Source organism: Buteo buteo, chromosome 2, assembly GCF_964188355.1.
Source record: "Buteo buteo chromosome 2, bButBut1.hap1.1, whole genome shotgun sequence".
NCBI lineage: Eukaryota > Metazoa > Chordata > Aves > Accipitriformes > Accipitridae > Buteo > Buteo buteo.
In genome coordinates this window covers 50,828,546-50,846,237 of record NC_134172.1, presented here as the reverse complement: position 1 = coordinate 50,846,237, position 17,692 = coordinate 50,828,546, and the positions used below count along the sequence as shown (strand labels likewise).

Genomic DNA, 17,692 nt, shown 5'->3' with positions numbered 1-17,692 from the left:
TAGATTTTGTAGCCTCTCATATGGTTGGAGTCTATTTTTAAAACCAATTATGAGCATTGTGCTTCATATCTGTGTTAGTGTTTCCAGAGTGTGTACTTCATGTGCAGTTGCTCCAAATGCAGGAAAATAACAAACTTTGGACCAAGAGTGCCCAATTTAAATGACTGTACCCACCCAAACCAAAACTTTGGTTACAATATGCACCGTTTTTAAAGGCAGGCACAGTCCTACAGATGTGTTTCCTCCTGCTTGGCTCTTAATGTGGTCAGAGTAGTGATCAGTGTGTGTATGCAAGAAGGTGCAGATACGCATGTCCTAATGAGCCTGGCAATTGCTCTATTGCATCATTTCAAGGAAGAAAATATCGAGTCTCAAAAACTTAAACCGTCTTAAATGTGAGGGAAATTGCTTTCTTACTTGGGTGTCTATTCTATTAAGAATCTAAGTAGTCAATCTTTTTTACATTGTATCTTCCCCTTTACTTCTGGCTCACAGCAACCTAAAATGCTACTTTTCTGGGAAAGACTGATATTCTGACTTCAGTTTTGTAATTTAATGATGGAGAGTTTCCTTAGTAAACCAAATTTAGAGTACTAGAATGCTTATCTTATATCCAGACCTTGAACATAAAAGGCATTTTATACCAGCAATTGTTCATTTAATGAGCAATTGCAGAGTGCAGGACGGTTAAGGGATTGAGCTATATGCACCATTATTGCAAGAAGTATTCTGAAATACCAGAAATAGGACGTAAGCTCTGATCAGGGGGACTGTGAGCACAATTACCTTCTTTTCAAATCCTTCTGTGACACTGCGGGAGGAAAAAGGACTTTGAAACTTGAAAGGAAAGAGCTTGCTTTCAACCTCAAAAGCTAGGAGGAAAGGGCTCTGAAATTTGCTCAGTATTCCCAATTCACCATTAGCCTGTTTCTTCCTTTAGCCTCAAGGCATTCTCCGCTTTTTGAAAAGATGTTAAGAAATTCAGTCACAATAGAGAGCCTAGTTTTGAACATGTTTCACTCGGTCCATTGAGGTCTGGTCTTCAGCCTTTGTGTGGGGTGAATTGAGCTGAGCAGCAAGCTGGTTGGGGAGAGGTGAATGAGCAGTCTCTGTGCAGTCACAAATTCTGGCAAAGAAAAGATTACCCTTTCCTTTATTTTACAATATGCATTCCTGTACAATCCTGCTAGTGGCAATACGCAGAGCTGAGCTTGTACTTAGGTCAATATGGAGCACTTGGTTTATAGCAACTCTTGTTAAGTTTGTCTTGTAATTGAAGCTGCTGTTGACCTTGCTTGGAGACCATTTGTAAAACCGTTTATTTAGCATAAACTGAAATAATAAACCCTCCTTCTCTTAGGCCGATTGTGATAGGGTGACATTAGTTTGATTTAATGATTAGCCGCCTGACCCCTCAGCTAGAGAGAGCTGCTTGAATAGGGAGAGTTCACTAGGAAGCACACAGGAAGAATACTAATGAGCTTGTTAAATTTAGCATGGCACCAACCACTCTTAATTCCTCTAATGGGAGAAGCACTGCCTCTGAGAGGGAGGGAGGGAGATGGGGAGAGGGGGGGGAAGAGAGGGAAAAGAGAGGGAGGAATGCCCATGTCCTGGTAGCCAGAGAATTTTGGTCAAGAGAAGAGGTTGGAGGGACCGTCAGCCAGGGTCTCTTGGACTGAGTTGTAAGTACCTTGTCTCTTCTCTTACCCAGCCAAAGTGTGTCGGCAGATCGCTCTTGAGACAGTAATGCTCTCTGCAAGTTGCATGCAGAAATGTGGTGATGAAACTTAACACCAGCTGAGTTAAATCTGTTTACGTATTGTCTTGTTTAAGTAGGGGTCTCTCTGAAGTGTGTTGAGACTTAATTTTTCGTGTGGTGTATCAATAGATTTCAACTTTTTTTTTAGTTGCTGACTGTAAGAGGTTTAAAGTAAAAAAGCTTCTACTTTGTCTTGGTCTACAATAAAAAAAAAAGGCAAAAAAATTGGAAGTTCAACAGGGAAAGAAAGTTTAATGGGTTTTTGCAGTATGTTTTGGTTTGTCCTGATTTTTAATTTTCTGGGTAAATCAGCTGAGCAATTAAAAGTGTGTTTATTCAGGCATGCCGTCCAGTGTGAGTTTTTTGAAAAAGCTTGTTGATTAAGTGAGGTGCTCCTTGGTGCTCAGCACTTGTAGTAAAAACTGCTTCTGATCAGAATAGCAGGACTAAATCAGGTATTTCTCAGTGGATGGGAAAATCTTGGATTAATGTGATCATTCCAGGCTGGGCACTTGTAACATGTCTCAGGGTACTGGCTTGCTAAGAGTCGAGTATACATGAAGAAGGAGAAGCTTACGCAGATTGCTCTTGGGGCCCAATTACTTTTTTTTCTCTTCTTATTTAACCCCCTCTCTCTTACACCTGCAAAAGGTGGGGTGAATTATGCTGGAGTCAGTGGGGTCCCACCAGTGGGAAGCAGGTGGAGATGAGGGAGTATCAGTGCCTTTAACTTTGGTATTCATCTCTGCAAGATTTTAGTAAATCGGATGTTTCTTTTGACCCTAAAGCTGGCCGCTTCTAAAATGTGAGCAGAGCAGTAACAGTTGTCACGTATTTGGCTGTAAACCCCTTTGGCAGATGCTGCTGGAGAAGTGGGCTGTTTGCTTACATTTTTGCTGTAGAGTCCCACTTGTTGCCATGGTGGACAGTATGTTTCTGTCAATAATTTGGCCTGGCACAGCTTGCCTGCACTTACTCTTAAAACTTTATTGAACGATTCAGCTGAAACAGAACAAGATGAGACAGTTTTCACCTTTTGGTGCATTGGAGTGGCTCGCCTGCTGTTGTGAGAGTCAGTAGCATTACTGCAAGAGGAGTTTCCCGCTCAGTGCCAGGGGAGCTCCTGCAAACCGCTTGCCTGTTCGTGTCCTGGAGCGCGGGTGCTGTCAAGCTTCTCATCTGCTCCCTATTAAAAGCAGCTCAGTGGTGCGGAGCCTGAAGTAAATGCTTAGCGAGATGTTTGGCTGTTGAATATGCCTTATTGCAAAAATGCCATCCTGTTTACTTAAAAATTCTTCTGGGGAAATTTTTACATGGCAGACAATGTACAGAAGTGTTTGACTTCTAACAGCACATGGCAGTAATTTCATAACGGGGAGAGAGATGGTGGTTGCAGAAGGAAAAATACTGCTTTTTTCTCTCCCCTCTCCCTCCCCCAAGGAACCAAAAAAAGGAAAGCTTATTAAAACAAAACACATTTTTCCTGAAGTTTCAAAGTTACTGAAAGTAGGTTTTGAATTTCATTCAGCAATTTGGAAAATGAGCTTGTTCTATAGCAGTCACTAGTATCTTGATTCATGACACATGCGTGTTTTGAGAAGGAAAGAATAAAAGTGGAGCCTGCAGACAGACGTCAGCTTCTTGTTGTATCCCAGGATGGCGGTTTTAACAAATATTATCTTTATATGGAAGCGTAAAAGAACTGAAATCTTATCTGATCCTCAGATTGATTATACAGCCCCACAAATCCCTCCAGCTTGCTGCTTTCTGTACTGTGATAGCACAGGTTAGCTTGCGCTGCTTAAGAGTCTGTCAGGATTTCAAATGGAGTGTAATCCCCTATTTTTACAAGAGTTTACATCTCATCAGTGAAAGTTCACTCTAGGTTGAAATTTAACATAAAAGAATTGGGCTAGAGAGAAATGTGATGGAAAATATGACTTTGGGGTGACTAATTTTTTATTTTTTAGTTATACAAGCAGCTTTCTAAAAACCTCATATAAGTTTTAAAGTTTTAGACTCCCTTTTGCAGTTCTCTAACTAAAACCAGCTTCAGTGTAAAAAGTTGAAACCTTAAACCCTGCTAATCCAGAGCAGGGACCGGTGCCTGTGCATATTAATAAAAAGTAGAAAAGGGCAAAGGGTTTAAACTCTGCAGTGTTGTTGTCCATTTCCATTAACTCTTTCTGCTCAGACCCAACCCTTGAAATGCTCTGTATGGAGAATTACTGCTGGCTATAAAAAGAATTCAGTCCCCGGAAGACGCTGATAAGTCAGCAGACCCTGGATGCTGTAATACTTGGAGATAGAAAAATAATTAAGCACTGAATAGGCTATGCTGCTGGGTTTTCTTGTTGTTATTTGGGATGAGAGGGGGCAGGGAGAAGCCTAGTGAGCACTGCATTCAAAGCAATGGTGTAGCTAGTTTATGCTCATAATGGCCAAAATTCAACTCCAGGTATCTATACGTATGGAGCCTGTTTCTAATCTGATTCATAGGAAGGCAAACAGGTTGAGTTATGCTGGTGTCAGGCTTGGTGAAAGTAGTCTCTTGGTGAATTGCTGGCTGGTGCTTTCTCTGTGTGAATGTGTACACCAGGGCAAGGTGCAAGTGAAAATTTAGCCCTGACCTCAAATCTCTTGACAACTGTAGTGCAATCTTGGCACTGTTGTCAATGATCCTTCCTTCCATGTGGGTTATAGAGTAATTGTACTTTAGTTTTATTTCTTAGGGGTGTTTTCATTTCCTTTCTAGTTACCTTTTTTTGTGCCTGGTGTTTAGTAATCTGAGGTTCCTCATGTACTTCTAGAACTGCTGAGCAACTTCTGAAGCTAAGCATATTTATCACTTAAAGATGTATTGGTGTACAGCCACATGTGCAGTGTGGTTGAACAAGGCTGTACCTGGAGCATGGGTATTGGCCAAGGATTACAGCCCTCAATTGTGCTTGTTTAGAGAAATGTCTGTGTATTTTAAAGCAATAATGCAACTTAAGGAAAGCATTTACAGTAGCTAACAAAATCCCTCTGCCACATGGCATGTGTGAAATGTACATGGGAACATGAATCTGGCTTTTCAGAAACAGAACCATTTGGTCTGGTTTTTGAAGGATGCACATGGTCCTCGGGGGTTAAAATCCATGTGGGAGAAGAGGGCTGGTTCAGCACCTGGTTCTGGGGCTGTCTGCAAGGGAGGCTGGTGGAGCCATGGTCAGGAGGCCCTTTTCTCCTCACAAGTGGTACCACAGCCCTAGAGGCTTACTCCAGACTAGGGCTTGGGTTTGACCCTCCTAATTGTTTCTTTTCCCCTTGTTCATTAAGAGTTTTTGGGTTTGTGTGAATATGGGAAGAGGAGGGAAGGGGAGCGTGCACATGTGTCTATGTGGTGACAGTGTTAGAGTGGTGGCCTCACTTGTGCCTGCCTGATACTGCTGCTGTATCTTGAGCAATTTTACCCATTTTATTGTTGCCCACCTTACTTCTGATTGCTAACGACCTTCCTGCAAGGCTCCAGCCTCTTGCACAAGCAAACCTCCAGGGACTGGAGCTGGGCTGCAGAGCAGCGGTGGGTGGCTAAGTTTGATTTAGGTCCAGCCGGCAGGGTTCATCATCTCCTCTTTGTGACAAATTGTTTTTTGCCTCCCCATCAGGCAGCCCAAACTCCCAGTCTCCTTGTCCCAGAGGCAAGAAAACAGCAAGCCTGTGTCTGTTACCACATGATTGATAGCCCTGCCGATAGGAGCATCGGCGCATGGGTGACGATGATCTACTGCTCAGCAGCTGCCTGCTCTGAACAGGCGGGCTTCCCCAGACCATCTCTCATAGCCACACGTGCACCTACTCTCACAAACTTACACCGTGAGGAGGGGGTAGTGAGGAGGAGGGACGGGGAGGGGGAGAACTTTCCTTTATTGCATTTGCTATAAATGGGCTAAAAGTGCTCTTTCTCATTCCCTTCTCTCTTTCTTCTCCCTCGTTTTTTTGCAGAGGATGAAAGTCCTGGGCAGACCTATCACAGAGAGAGAAGGAACGCGATCACAATGCAGCCGCAGGGTGGGCAAGGCCTCGGCAAGATCAGTGAAGAGCCTTCCACGTCGAGCGAGGAAAGGGCCTCATTAATCAAGAAGGAGATCCATGGATCTATATCGCACCTTCCCGAACCTTCTGTACCTTACCGTGGGACGCTTTTTACCATGGACCCTCGAAACGGTTACATGGACCCTCATTACCGTGAGTATCGACTGCCAGTTCGTTTTGGGATGCAAAGTTGGAAGGCTGTCAAATCTAATGCAATTTTATTTGTTGCCTTGCATCGTCCCCAGGGAGAACTGCTTTGTCAGGGTGGGGAAGGGGGAGGGTTAAGGTAATGCAATCTTTTTTCTGAAGTTAAAAACCAGGGGGCAGTTGCATTGCAGATCAAAACTCTCACAGGCCTCTGCAAAGCAACTTCCGCAGGACATCTCATCTGTTGCTAATCCTTCTCAGCCATCCAGGGTTGCATTTGCTCCACCTTCTTAATATATGAAGAAAAAAAGCCTCATTAAAGAAGGCACAGAAGGAAAATGAAACAGGCCTTAAAATCCGCTCTTTTAAAACACTGTTAAAGTATGATATTAAGAGGAGGAAGGTCTGCCTTGTACAGTGAGAATTTGGTGTGGAGGAGTTGATGGAATGCTTATTGCTGTGTTTCTGGGGTTTTTGTTTTGTTTTGGAGGGTTTTTTAGGGATTCACGTGTGTGTTTATGTGGGCTGATGGAGTGGTTTTCCAATTTTCTTTCCGAGCTACAGTTCCCTGAAGTTGGGGGGGAGTGGGGGGGTGGGAAGGCAAATGGTTTCAACTTCTGAATTCCTGCTCAGGCATTAATAAAAAAGTAAGAAATTAACTGACACTTGAACACAGATGTGGAATGGATTTCTCCACAGGCAAAATGTGAGGGATTTAGGCAATTTTTTTCATCTGCTTCTAGTTTACGAAAAAGAGGGGAAAAAAATCATTTAGTTGTGTAGTAATGAAGTACATCTTGAGGTGTCAAGGCTTGTGCCTTTTGATTATAGATTTATCGCCCAGTCAGGATACAGATTTGCCATTTAACCTTCCAGTCTCCACTTCCAGATGATAGGCTTAAGACCCGCAAAGAGGGGCCAGTCTGTGTTGGGATTTTTTTCTTCTACATCATTCAGAAATTTTAGTGTTTTAAGGCAAAAGGTCATTAGCCAGACAACTGATTAGTGAGGATGGCTGATTAGTGCATGTTTTTTTGCTAAAGAAAGTGCCAGGGATAAAAGCTAATTTTATCCCTTCATTAGTTGGGCTAGCAGCAAAGGGGAATGTTCACTCATCAGGGTGCAGATCAAAGTATGTCTTGCACAACCTTAAGTCTCACCAACCTCCTTTTTTAAAAAAAAAAAGAGACTGATTGTTAATAAGGATGGAGGTATTATGAGAAAATGATCACTTGTTGTCTTTATAGTTTAGATCAGTATTTAGGGGAAAAGTTTGCAGTTAAGCTTTTGAACTCTATTCCACTGTAGGCAGTTGGTTTCTGTACATCTTTCTCCTCCTCTCACACAGCCCTGCTCAAATGCTCTGTGGGAGTTAACTCATCTTTCTGCTGAGGAGGATGTGCTGCAGCATACCAGCAGCAGGCTTGTCTGCCAGAGAGGCATGAACGTGCAGAGCAAATGACCGCTCATGAGCAGCAGCACATGGAAATATTAGTGTGCAGATTGGAGACACCATTTATAGCTTACGGTTTGTTTTGTTAATGCAACCCCCAAATCTCACTTAAAAAAAAAAAAATTCTTATTGGGGAAGCAAAATAGCTTCTGTTTGTAGGCAGTAGAGCTAGGGAGAGATGAAATGTGTACAGAAGAACCCCCCAAGCAAGCAACAAACCTTATGCTGTGAATTTAGAAGTGACGATTGCCTTTTTGACCATTTGCCAGCTCACCCCTTAAATCTAGTTCAAAGTGTTATTGATACTACTGAAGATTCAGACTGAAGAAAAAGAGCTGGCTGGCCAGAATGAGTCTGAGTGGTTTCCATTTAGTTTATTTTGTTTTATTGCATTTGCCTCTTGACAAGAGTTTGCAAGATTTGATGAAGCTACTGTGTCTGTATTGTGACCAATAATGCTAGCTAGTTAGGATGTGTGGGCTACTAGAAAAACATTGATGTCAGAAGTTGATAGAACAGCAGAAGTTACCCAGCATACAACAGTAGAGAAACAGGAGATGAGTTAATTTCAAATGAGCAGTGTGATCTTAAAGCTGAAGTCTAAGTCAGAAAATGTCAGATGGGCAGACTTGCTTCACTGCTGCCGTAGCGAGTTGTACATTCGTACTCACCGATTTATAAAATCTCTCAAGCTATTAATGTCATATAAAGAGCCATCATGCTTTTATTTACCTTTAATACCTGTGATACAGAAGGACAACTAAAGAGACAAATGTCTAGTTAGATTTATAGGAAAGCAGACAGGCTTACTGAAATTTTCATAGTAGTTGTAGCATTTATATATGTAAGACATGCTTTCATCAAAGTGGTGACTCTATTCAGGCTGACACTTATAGTGGTCCATATGAAGAAGGCTGAATAATGTAAACATACCCAGTCCCACTGTAGCAACAGGTGAAGAATCAGCAAGGCCGTTGTTCCCTCCCTTAGTTTCTTGGCAGTTTTGCTGGGCATATGGATAGAAAATACTGTTTTAATTCAACATAGTTGGGTATGTAAACACTCACAGTAATTCTTTAGTTTCCCTGTGGTTGGAAAATATAGACTTTTCAAGATGCCTAATTTGTGCTTCTATTTATACCCACTTTGTATTTAAAAGTGTGGGCAGGCTTCCTGTAACACAGGAAAAGGGAAAATAATTTTTTTGAAGGAAGACATCTGTATATTTTTATGGCAAGAAAAGGAGCATTTAAGTCAATTGTGTGTGGAATGCATGTCCCCTCCAGGAGCTGCAGTTATTAGAAACAACTTGAATGCTTTGCATTTCTACATGTAAATATGCATGTTTCTGTGTATGTGCGTTGCAGGCTTTTTTGTTATAATTTTTTTCCTAATTAAAATGACTGTTGTAAATGTTGGAAATAATAGTTACCATATATGTGGAATAAATACCTCATTGAGGGGGAGTTTGCTCTCCTGCGGAGTGTGGGTGGGGATAATGGTTGTGTTTCAAGTGGACCAGCTTTTCAAACAGCTGGGATGAAACATGCTATGGAGCTGGCAGCCCTTCTGCACTGCCAGAGAGCCCCTCAACCATTTAGCAACTGAGAATGAGAGTGGCTTTGTGCTCAGCTCACAGCCCTCTATCCTCCCAGAGATAAAAGGGAAAACATACAGGCCTAAACCAGAAATTTTTGGTTTCTTTGTTATGGATTTCTTAAGCACTGTTTAAACACTGCTCAAAGTGTAGGGTTTTTGTTTTTTTTAACTTTTTAAAAACTTTATTTTCCTTTTAAAAGCTTTAGGGCAGATGACAAAAATGCTGGAGTTGCCTTTCATGTGTTGCACCTTTATTGAGGAGCGCAAGGTTACTGAACTTAATCATAGTGTTTCTTCAATGGATTTAAAACCCTGTGTTTGTCAAACACTGATTGCAGTGGTAGTTCGAGCCCCTTATTAATGTAGATTCTGTCTGTAGAGGTTGGGTTGAGGCAAGGGAGGTGGGGATAACCACTTCCCTTTGTTATTCTCTTCCCCAATTTTAATTCCCACACAGATTTATGGCAGTGCTGAGACTGCCTGCCTCACAAGTCATTCCTCATGGAAAAAATGAATCATTCCTGATGTAAACACTTTGATTTAAAACATACTGCTGGTATTCTTCCCTGGGTTCCACAGCCCATCTGAGAGAATTGTTAGTACCTAATTAGTAAAGCCTGATGAATTATCTTAAGTAAAAAGCAGTGACAGTTCAGTTGGCTCTGACCTGAGAATTCTTGTATACAGGAATGGCCCTGGCAGGATTCTCTTTCTGGTACATCACTTCATCTCAAAGAGGTTGCACTGAATGTAGCTGAAAGCAGGAGCTCACTCTGTTTTTGTTTTGTTTGGTTTTTTTTCTTCCCTCCTTACTAGGAATTTATTCTGCTGGTTTTGTAGCTTGTGTATCTATCTGGGGAAGTGGGAACTGCTTATTGCACATTTCATAGGATTAACCCTCCAAAGGTATTGATTGCCCTCAGTTCCCACTGACTGTGCCTGCACTTGTGCTTCGTAAGGATCAGGCCCTGCATAACTGCCCAGATTAGTGTTAGTGTCATCTCAAAATCAATTTGCAACATGAACAAAAGACCACACCAAGAAAAATACAGTGCTGGTTCACTAGGTGTACTTGTTTGTTTACTGTGTTTTAATTTCTGTTGACAAGAATTCCCTTTCCTTTTTCTCCCCATAGAAAAGGAAAAAGGAGAGAAGAGGAAAAAAAAAAAAAGGAAATTAAATTTTGTTTCTGCAAATGCAAACTGGTAACTGGAAACACTGCCTTAAAATGCAGTAATTAGAAAGCAATGACTTTTCATGGCAACGTGGCTTGAACCATGATGGCCAGCTACATGTGGCACATTGGACATTGAGAGCAGTTCAGGTTGCCACCAGCAGATGAGTGTATGGAAGGGGGTCCCCATTTGCTTTGTAGAGGGGGGAGCTGGTGGCCTCCTTCGTCATCTCCCTGGCACATTCTGGAACTCCAGAGGGAGAATCAAGGCACTTTTGGATAGTCCCAAAGCAGGCACTTCTCTTAGCTCACCTCTAAGCTTCCCAACACCACTGGATGGCATGAGACTGGGACAGCTTTTTTAGAGGGTTTCCCCACAGCCTTGTTGTAGAGCGGTAGGAGAGTGACAGTGATAAATCCTTGTAAAGATTTAGGGCTGGGGTCTCTAAAGACATTTAGGGGCTCTTCAATTTCAAAGTGAGTTTGGCCTCTTAAATACCTCTGAAAATCTGGGTCCTGGTTCTTCAGCTCTTTCTGCAGCATTTTGTAGGGGAGGGGCTCAATCGCTCTAGTAACAAAACTTTCCGCTGACAGTGATTTATGGGGTGGTTTCCCAGTGTTGTCAAGGAGGGGTAGCTGAAAAAAGTAAAATCTAAAGCTTTTAATAAAACTTACAGGGGAAAAAAAGCCTCTAGTATAAAAGTGAATGTCTGATTCCTGGTGTCAGCTGAGTGACTGAAATGTTGGTCTTCAAGAAAATTAGCATGTTTGCAAAAAAAAAATGTTTTTTGGGATAAAAATCCAAAATGTAATAGTATCTTTCAATAGCCTCCAACAAAAAATGTTACTGCTCTCAAAATCAAACTTAGGGTCAGAGGCAACTTCAGTTTGAAATTTAGGAAGGTGCTGCAGACCTTGAAGCTTAACAGCAGCTTATAAATGGCAATATCTTCTCCAAGATGCCTCCCAAACCTCCCAGGTTGTGTTTGGGAAGTCCTGCTCCTTACAAGTACTCCTGCCCATTTCTCTGGAGCCCTTCTGTGGAATAAGCAGGGTCTCGAGAGCCCTGCAGTTGCTGCCCCTGCATGATGCTCTTATGTGGAAGTATCAATTGCAGTCATAGATTTACAGCTAGAAGTGGCACATAGAGATGTCTTGTCTTCCACTGGATTTTTCTCTCTTCTCAGCGTGAGACAGACTGCAGAATTGCCAATATATGAAAGGCCTTGAAATGTAATGTGGTTGAGAAGCCAAAAGGTGATCTTTTAGGTTTTTTTCTTTTGTTTTGTTTTTAAGTTTAGGTGAATACATATCTTCAAATACTGACTTTTTTCTTGTCATTACCAGTAGTATTAATTTCAGCTGGAAACTATAGGCAATGATATGGAAAGAGGTGATCCTGTTTGTGTGGAGGGTAGAACAGGATATTTATGAGATCTCTTATGGCCCTATAATTCTGTTGGACTTCAAAATTTTAAAAATGTCTTCAGGATCGCATTTTAAAAAAAAAAAGTCCCTCTGGCACCTGTAAGAATTTACCTGCCAGGCACTACCAGGTATGGAGCCTTCTGAGAAGCAGATGGGTTCTGTAAATCTCTTCTGGTTTTGGTGGTTCAAGTGCATGTAAGCTGTGGGGTGAGGTTTTTTGTTTTGGGGTGTGGGGCTTTTTTGTTGTTGTTTTGGTTTGGTTTTTTTGTTTGTGGGTTTTTTGTTTTTTGGGTTTTTTGTTTTTTAGGAATAGGGAAGATAAAGACAGAGGACAAATGCACGAACACCTCTTTCACAGATATGATTTGGTTTGTCAGCTAAAGCTTTTTTAGATGCTTTACAGTATGTATTTGTTGTATATTGCCTTCATGGAAGGAGACGGAATACATTGCTCAGAGCCATAGAATCATAGTTAAGAAATCTGGGGGAAAAAAAAAAGCCAAGAAATAATGTAATCCATCTTTTTAGCCTCAAGGCAGATCAGCTGTCCCTACATCAGGAGAGAATGAAAAGCTTCTTCAAAGTTGCTGTGTCCCTTGATATGTGGACATTTCTGTCTTTAAGAGCCTTGTGACAAGATCTGTAGTGGGTTTGGACTGATCTTGTGTCCCTACGTGGTAACTTGTGTAGCATCAGCAGCTGGAAGGAGCAGGGGGGGTGGAATTTAAAAGCCATGAAGTCTGGGTTAAAAAGTTTTGGTAGTTTCCTCTTCCCTCTGAGAGATCCGCTAGCGTGCAGGAGATATGGTATTTTCAATTGCTGTGTTCTCTGAAAAAACCCAACCCAACAACAAACAACCCCAGCAAAACGCAACCACCACCACCCACCCACCCCCAAACCCCCCAAAACCCCACAGCCGGATGTGTAACTGTTGTGCTTATTACTGCCATTTCAACAGGCAAGATCATTAGTTTTCTCTTTTTATTAGTTATCAGAGTGATCTTTGTGCTGTTGAGGCTGTGTAGTGCAAGGGGTTAGCCAAGTATGACAGGTATGTAGATAACTAGTGGCCAAAGGAAGATAAGCATCATTTGTTGCAAATTTTGAAGCATCCCATAATGCTGGAGGTTGCTGTCTGTCAGTCAGCTTTTTGAGTGCTTTGCCATGTGAGCATTTCTTGGCCAGGGGGACATGGTTTGAAAAGTAGCCTCTTTGACTTGGCTGCTTAGAGCTTTAAAAAAGGTTAGCCAGAACTCAGCCTCACGCAGCTTTTGGCGTTAGATGTGTGTTACCTGTATCTGTAAGGAGCTTTGTGGCTGCAACAACTCAAGTCTTTGTGGCAAAGCATGGGGAACATGTAAACCAGGTACTGGTTTAGTGATCATGATTTTCATCAAGAACTGAAGCAGATTCTCCTAAGTTGGTGACTACAAGCCACGTACTTAACTGCTGTGCAGTGCTTTATGCTGCCAGGGAGATGCTTCTCTTGCATTGGTGGCCTTCCATCTGGCCAATGTGATAGAGGGAATTCAGTTGCCTAAGAGGTTTCAAGTGCCATTTTCATGCCTGGGAGGATCCTAGTTGGTCTGTGTCTGTCACCCTGAAAGACTGGTCTTCAGTATGTCCTGTGTCACATCTGTTAACTCTCTATGAGCACCTTGGATACCTTAGGGGTCTAAGATTGGCAGTATGTGTCTGTGTTTACACAGCTGAATCCTCATCAGTTCTGTAACTGTGCGTTTAAATCAGTATGTCCAAATGTAGAAAATAATAATTTAACTTCAGTTCTTTTTTATCCCTGTCTCTGCTGCTATCCTCCAGCTCTTGTGAAGAAATCTGTGGCAATAACTGGATTGCAGAGTAGCTAACATCTACAAGGTGATCCTTTTTCATGGTTTCCTTGTGTTAATTTTCTTGCATCCTGGGTGCTTGCCACTGAAATCTGGATGTCTGCTATCCTTCCTTGTTGCTGCCCTTGGGGGGAGGGGGAAGCCTGAATGTGTGGGCACTGGAGGAGGGTGTTGTGTCCCAGAGGGTGCTTCAGGCTGGGCAGTGGGGGTAATGGCAGTGTGGGGGCACCACCCGCTCTCCCTGTAGCATGAAAGGCAGCATGGTTCCTGTTGACAAGATGCAGTTTCAAGATCGTCCCATGGAAGTCTCTCAGCACCAGCTTTGGCCTCCTGTTGGAGTCCAGGGTTGAACAGGCCTTTGCTTTTAAGACGGTTTAAATGCTTTGGTTGCTGAACCATTTTCAGGATTACTAGCGGATACAGCTTTATTCCTGTTGATTGAGCTCAGCACTTAGGAGGAGAGCTTCTTAGCCATAGCCTCTGCTTCCTTTTATTCACACCTAGCAACCCAATTAGCTTCCTCTTAGCCTGGCTCTTGGGTAGTTTACACAGTACTCTCTCAACTCTTATTGAAACACTGCTCAAATTACTTACAACTGGGGCTCTTGAGCTCACTCGGTGGGTCACATCTGAGTTTGGAGATCCTGTCAGGCATGCTTCCCCCTTCAGTCAGGTTATACTGGCTACCTTATTTTCATTTGTGATCATATAACTTGCAGCCAAGGCAGCAACCACCAGTGCAGGGAACCAGTACTGTAGTAAGTATCAATGTATTGGTAGCTGTGTTTCATATTGCCGTGTGGTGGTGGCTGGTATGCAGCAGCAGGAAAGGCAGTACATGCATGGGAGTGTTTGTATGTACAGATTTGTACATCATCTTCATAATTCCTTTTAAAAATAAGAGTAATCACTTGAAAAAGAGCAAAAGAATGTTTTGTATTGCCTTTCAGAATTTGTAATGCTGAGTTTTTGGACTTCAGCACAGATAGCTCCCCAGAAAATGGAATTGCTTTCTAATCTAAATTGCGCTTGTTTCCTGCTTCATACTGGATAAAGTAGCAGAGAGGGTCCCCCATTGTTCATTCTGGTTTCCCTTTCATATTTCAGTGCTGCTCCAAGCCATCATTTTTCCCAAACAGTGCTGATCCAGAACCCAATGAATTCAATGAATCAACAGCTGCTGGCTTCAATGAACTTTGTAATAATCCCCAGTTGCCTTGTGTTCTACCCTGTCATCCTACCTGCTCCTCATGCTAGTTGTAATTCAAAATCGTAATTCCCAAGGATCCATGTTACCATTTTGCAAATGAAGAGCTGAACATTGTTATTGTTCTATCTACAGTCCACTGTTGAAGTAGCTTATGGTAACAAGCCACAAGTAATGGCATATGACATACTTTAAAATAAATGGCTGATTATGGTAACAGCTCAGTGTAACACCATACCAAGTGTTGAAGCAAATAACTAATGAGGTAGAACGTGTTGAAATAAATTTCATTCCAGCATGTTACACTCCTTAGTGTAAAAAGGTACTGCATTTGATTTGTATGTTTTTTCACCAACCTGCCTGCAGATACAACTGTGAAAGCCTCCAGCTTTGGCCTTCACTTCTGTTAGATGTCATTGTTGAAATGAAATTGGGTTACTTGGGTGAATAAGGTTTGTTGAATCAAGGCCTCTGTTATGTAGAAACAGTGGTTGCTCACTTTACCGGGATGGACTAGCATGGTACGGTGATAGGAAGCTGTTGGCACCAAAGCCATGTTTCATGCCAGAGGATATTTGAGTTGGCATCAACACCAGTGATTTTAACAATAAAATTGGTGCCAGATATTGAAAACATTAATTGCTGCTATGATAGGAGTGGAATTTTTTCTTCTTTTAACTAGAAGGGAGAAGAGCACTAGTCATATATCACTGGCTAATCATTTAGCTGCCCAGTACTTGGGGTGTTTGATTTGGAAAGTCTGATGTATGGCCTGCTCATATATGCCCCTACTTTGCCTGAGACTGGCAGTGACCATGGTCTATGCTTATTTTCACTCTTAGGGGTTTTCAGTTTTTCTTGATTTGTTAACTTGAGTACAGAAAATTTAAACAAGCTTATAGGCATATAAAGCCAACTGGAAGAAACTCCTTATAAATAAAGATCAAAGGCCTCCTATGGCTTTTTCTGCTCTCATGGAAAAAATTATAAAACCTGAATGAAACCCAAAATGCTGGCCTGTGAAAGCATTTCTAGGTTCTTGTGGGGAAGTGGCACATCATCTCTTCAAAGGTGGTAGTTATTTATCATGTATGTCACAGATTAACACACATCCTACGGTTAGTAGCACCTTCTGTCCTCTGTGCATTATAAAGCAGAAAGGCAGGTTGAGGACATGGGCTGCTGTAGTGGTTCCTCCCATAGATGTTAGTTTTGTGTGTATACTGCTCTGAAAAGGTGGTCTGTACAGGGAGGTTAAAGTAAGCCATGCTTCTGTGTCCTGACCAGCCTCCCTTTCTGGGATTTTTTTGGTAGACAGCCTGTGGGAGTGTTGCCTGTATTGTGCTAATGCATGGGCTTGCCTGAGCATGCAGGGTCCTGCTGGACCAGAGGGATGTAGGCCAGTTGCTGCTGAGGCCATGCTTGAAGGCTGGTAAAGCGCAAGGCTGATGTGCCTTATCTTAAGGGGGTGGCCTCTGGGCTGCTTTTAAGAAATGATGTAGACAAGGATCCTGCTTGTTAAGGCTACGCAAGGTATTGACCCAGCACTCAGAGGAATACAGTCATCAGAAATGGTGTGTTCTGCTGGCTGTTGAGAAGTGACTGTTGTATTTTCTTTTGGGAAGCTGGTGCTAACCTTGATATCGTTCTGTGGTCCTGAAGCACAATACCCTGTTGTGGGAATTGTCATACAGATGGGAAGAGGTCATCTTCAGTTTTAAATTCCTTCTGAACGTGCCTTTAGGCCAGGTTAATTTGGCAACATCTGCCAATAGGTCTTAGCTCCAGAAAATGCTGTGGTCTGCTCAGTGTTTTCTATGCAATGCCTTTTTTAAATAACATTCAGACCTTATATATCTGCTCCTTGTTTGCTGTAGTCTTTGCTTGTTTGTGTAATGATGAGAGATCAAGCATCCAGCTCAGCTGTTTGATGCAGAATCTCACCATTTATATGGTTGGTTGAATTCTAGCTGTGATTTCCCAGGAGGCTTCAAAAGCAGAAGGTGCTTTCTCTTTCCTGCTTCCATTCTGCTGCGTAATTCTTCGAGCCCCACCTAACTGCAACTAATGACACCCTTTTATTTTGTCAGTGCAGGGAACTGAGAGGTGCTGCCGGCAGGCAACATCCTCTTCAGCCTAGCTATGCTTTGCTTCTTGTTCTTCTGATAGTGTCATGCACTTAGAAAAGGACTTAAAAATTGGTCCAGAATTGATTGAGTGGGAAACCAGAGGTGGGAGCTGTAGCAGCATTCTTCCTCAGCCCAGCCCTTTTAGGACCATGGTGACTTGTACACTGTGGCTTGTGGCTATCAGAATAAAATCTAATGACAAACCCCTGAACCCATCTTCAGCTCTGTAACTCTGGCTGATACCTACTAGAAGTACATGTCATGAAGATGGTGGGAGCATGGTTGCCAGTGTATCACTGTTTACAAACTGAAACCCTGATGCGTGACATTCATGGTAAAGACACATCCCTTTGTGTGAGCTGGGTGTATGCTTTATGTCAGTGTATGCACGTGTCTCAGGTAGCAGAGCTGCTATCTTATTCAAACAGGCCAACTCTTTTTTTTAATCTAGGACAAATTCGGCACTGTTACAGTATGCTGGACACTGGTATTATAGGATATTTGTGTGCAATATGGGATGCATGCATATACTACGGTAATTTGGTATTTTCTCTGAGGCGTGTTGCTTCCTGGTTATTTTCCTGTTTATTTTTATAATGTGATTTTTCATATACTTCAGTATTATGAACCTTTTTGTTTTTAAGCTATCTCTGATATGCAGCTTTCATATCTTGGCTCCCAGCAACATTGAACCTCATTGTAAAGTCCCTTCGTGTAAAAGCCATCTAGTTATAACTCTCAAAAATAAGAGGCTTGTCTCCTGAGGACAGCTCCATATTGCGGGTGGAGTATAATCCTTAACATTGTTTTTTGCTTTCAAATAGCTGGGGACAGTAAGTCAAGGAGTGAGAACTCCCTTTGTTTCA

The 17,692-nt window shown here is 42.2% G+C and overlaps 1 protein-coding gene across 3 annotated transcripts in view; it reads left to right on the top strand.

Annotated features, from left to right (window-relative positions):
• The window catches only part of GLI3 (GLI family zinc finger 3), a 216,133-nt gene that overhangs the window by 63,475 nt on the left and 134,966 nt on the right, over window positions 1-17,692 (top strand). For all 3 annotated transcript variants that reach the window (XM_075054424.1, XM_075054405.1, XM_075054415.1), the window contains exon 3: window positions 5,750-5,992. In XM_075054424.1, coding sequence (XP_074910525.1) covers window positions 5,750-5,992 — 243 coding nt within the window. The remainder of the gene's footprint in view (window positions 1-5,749; window positions 5,993-17,692) is intronic.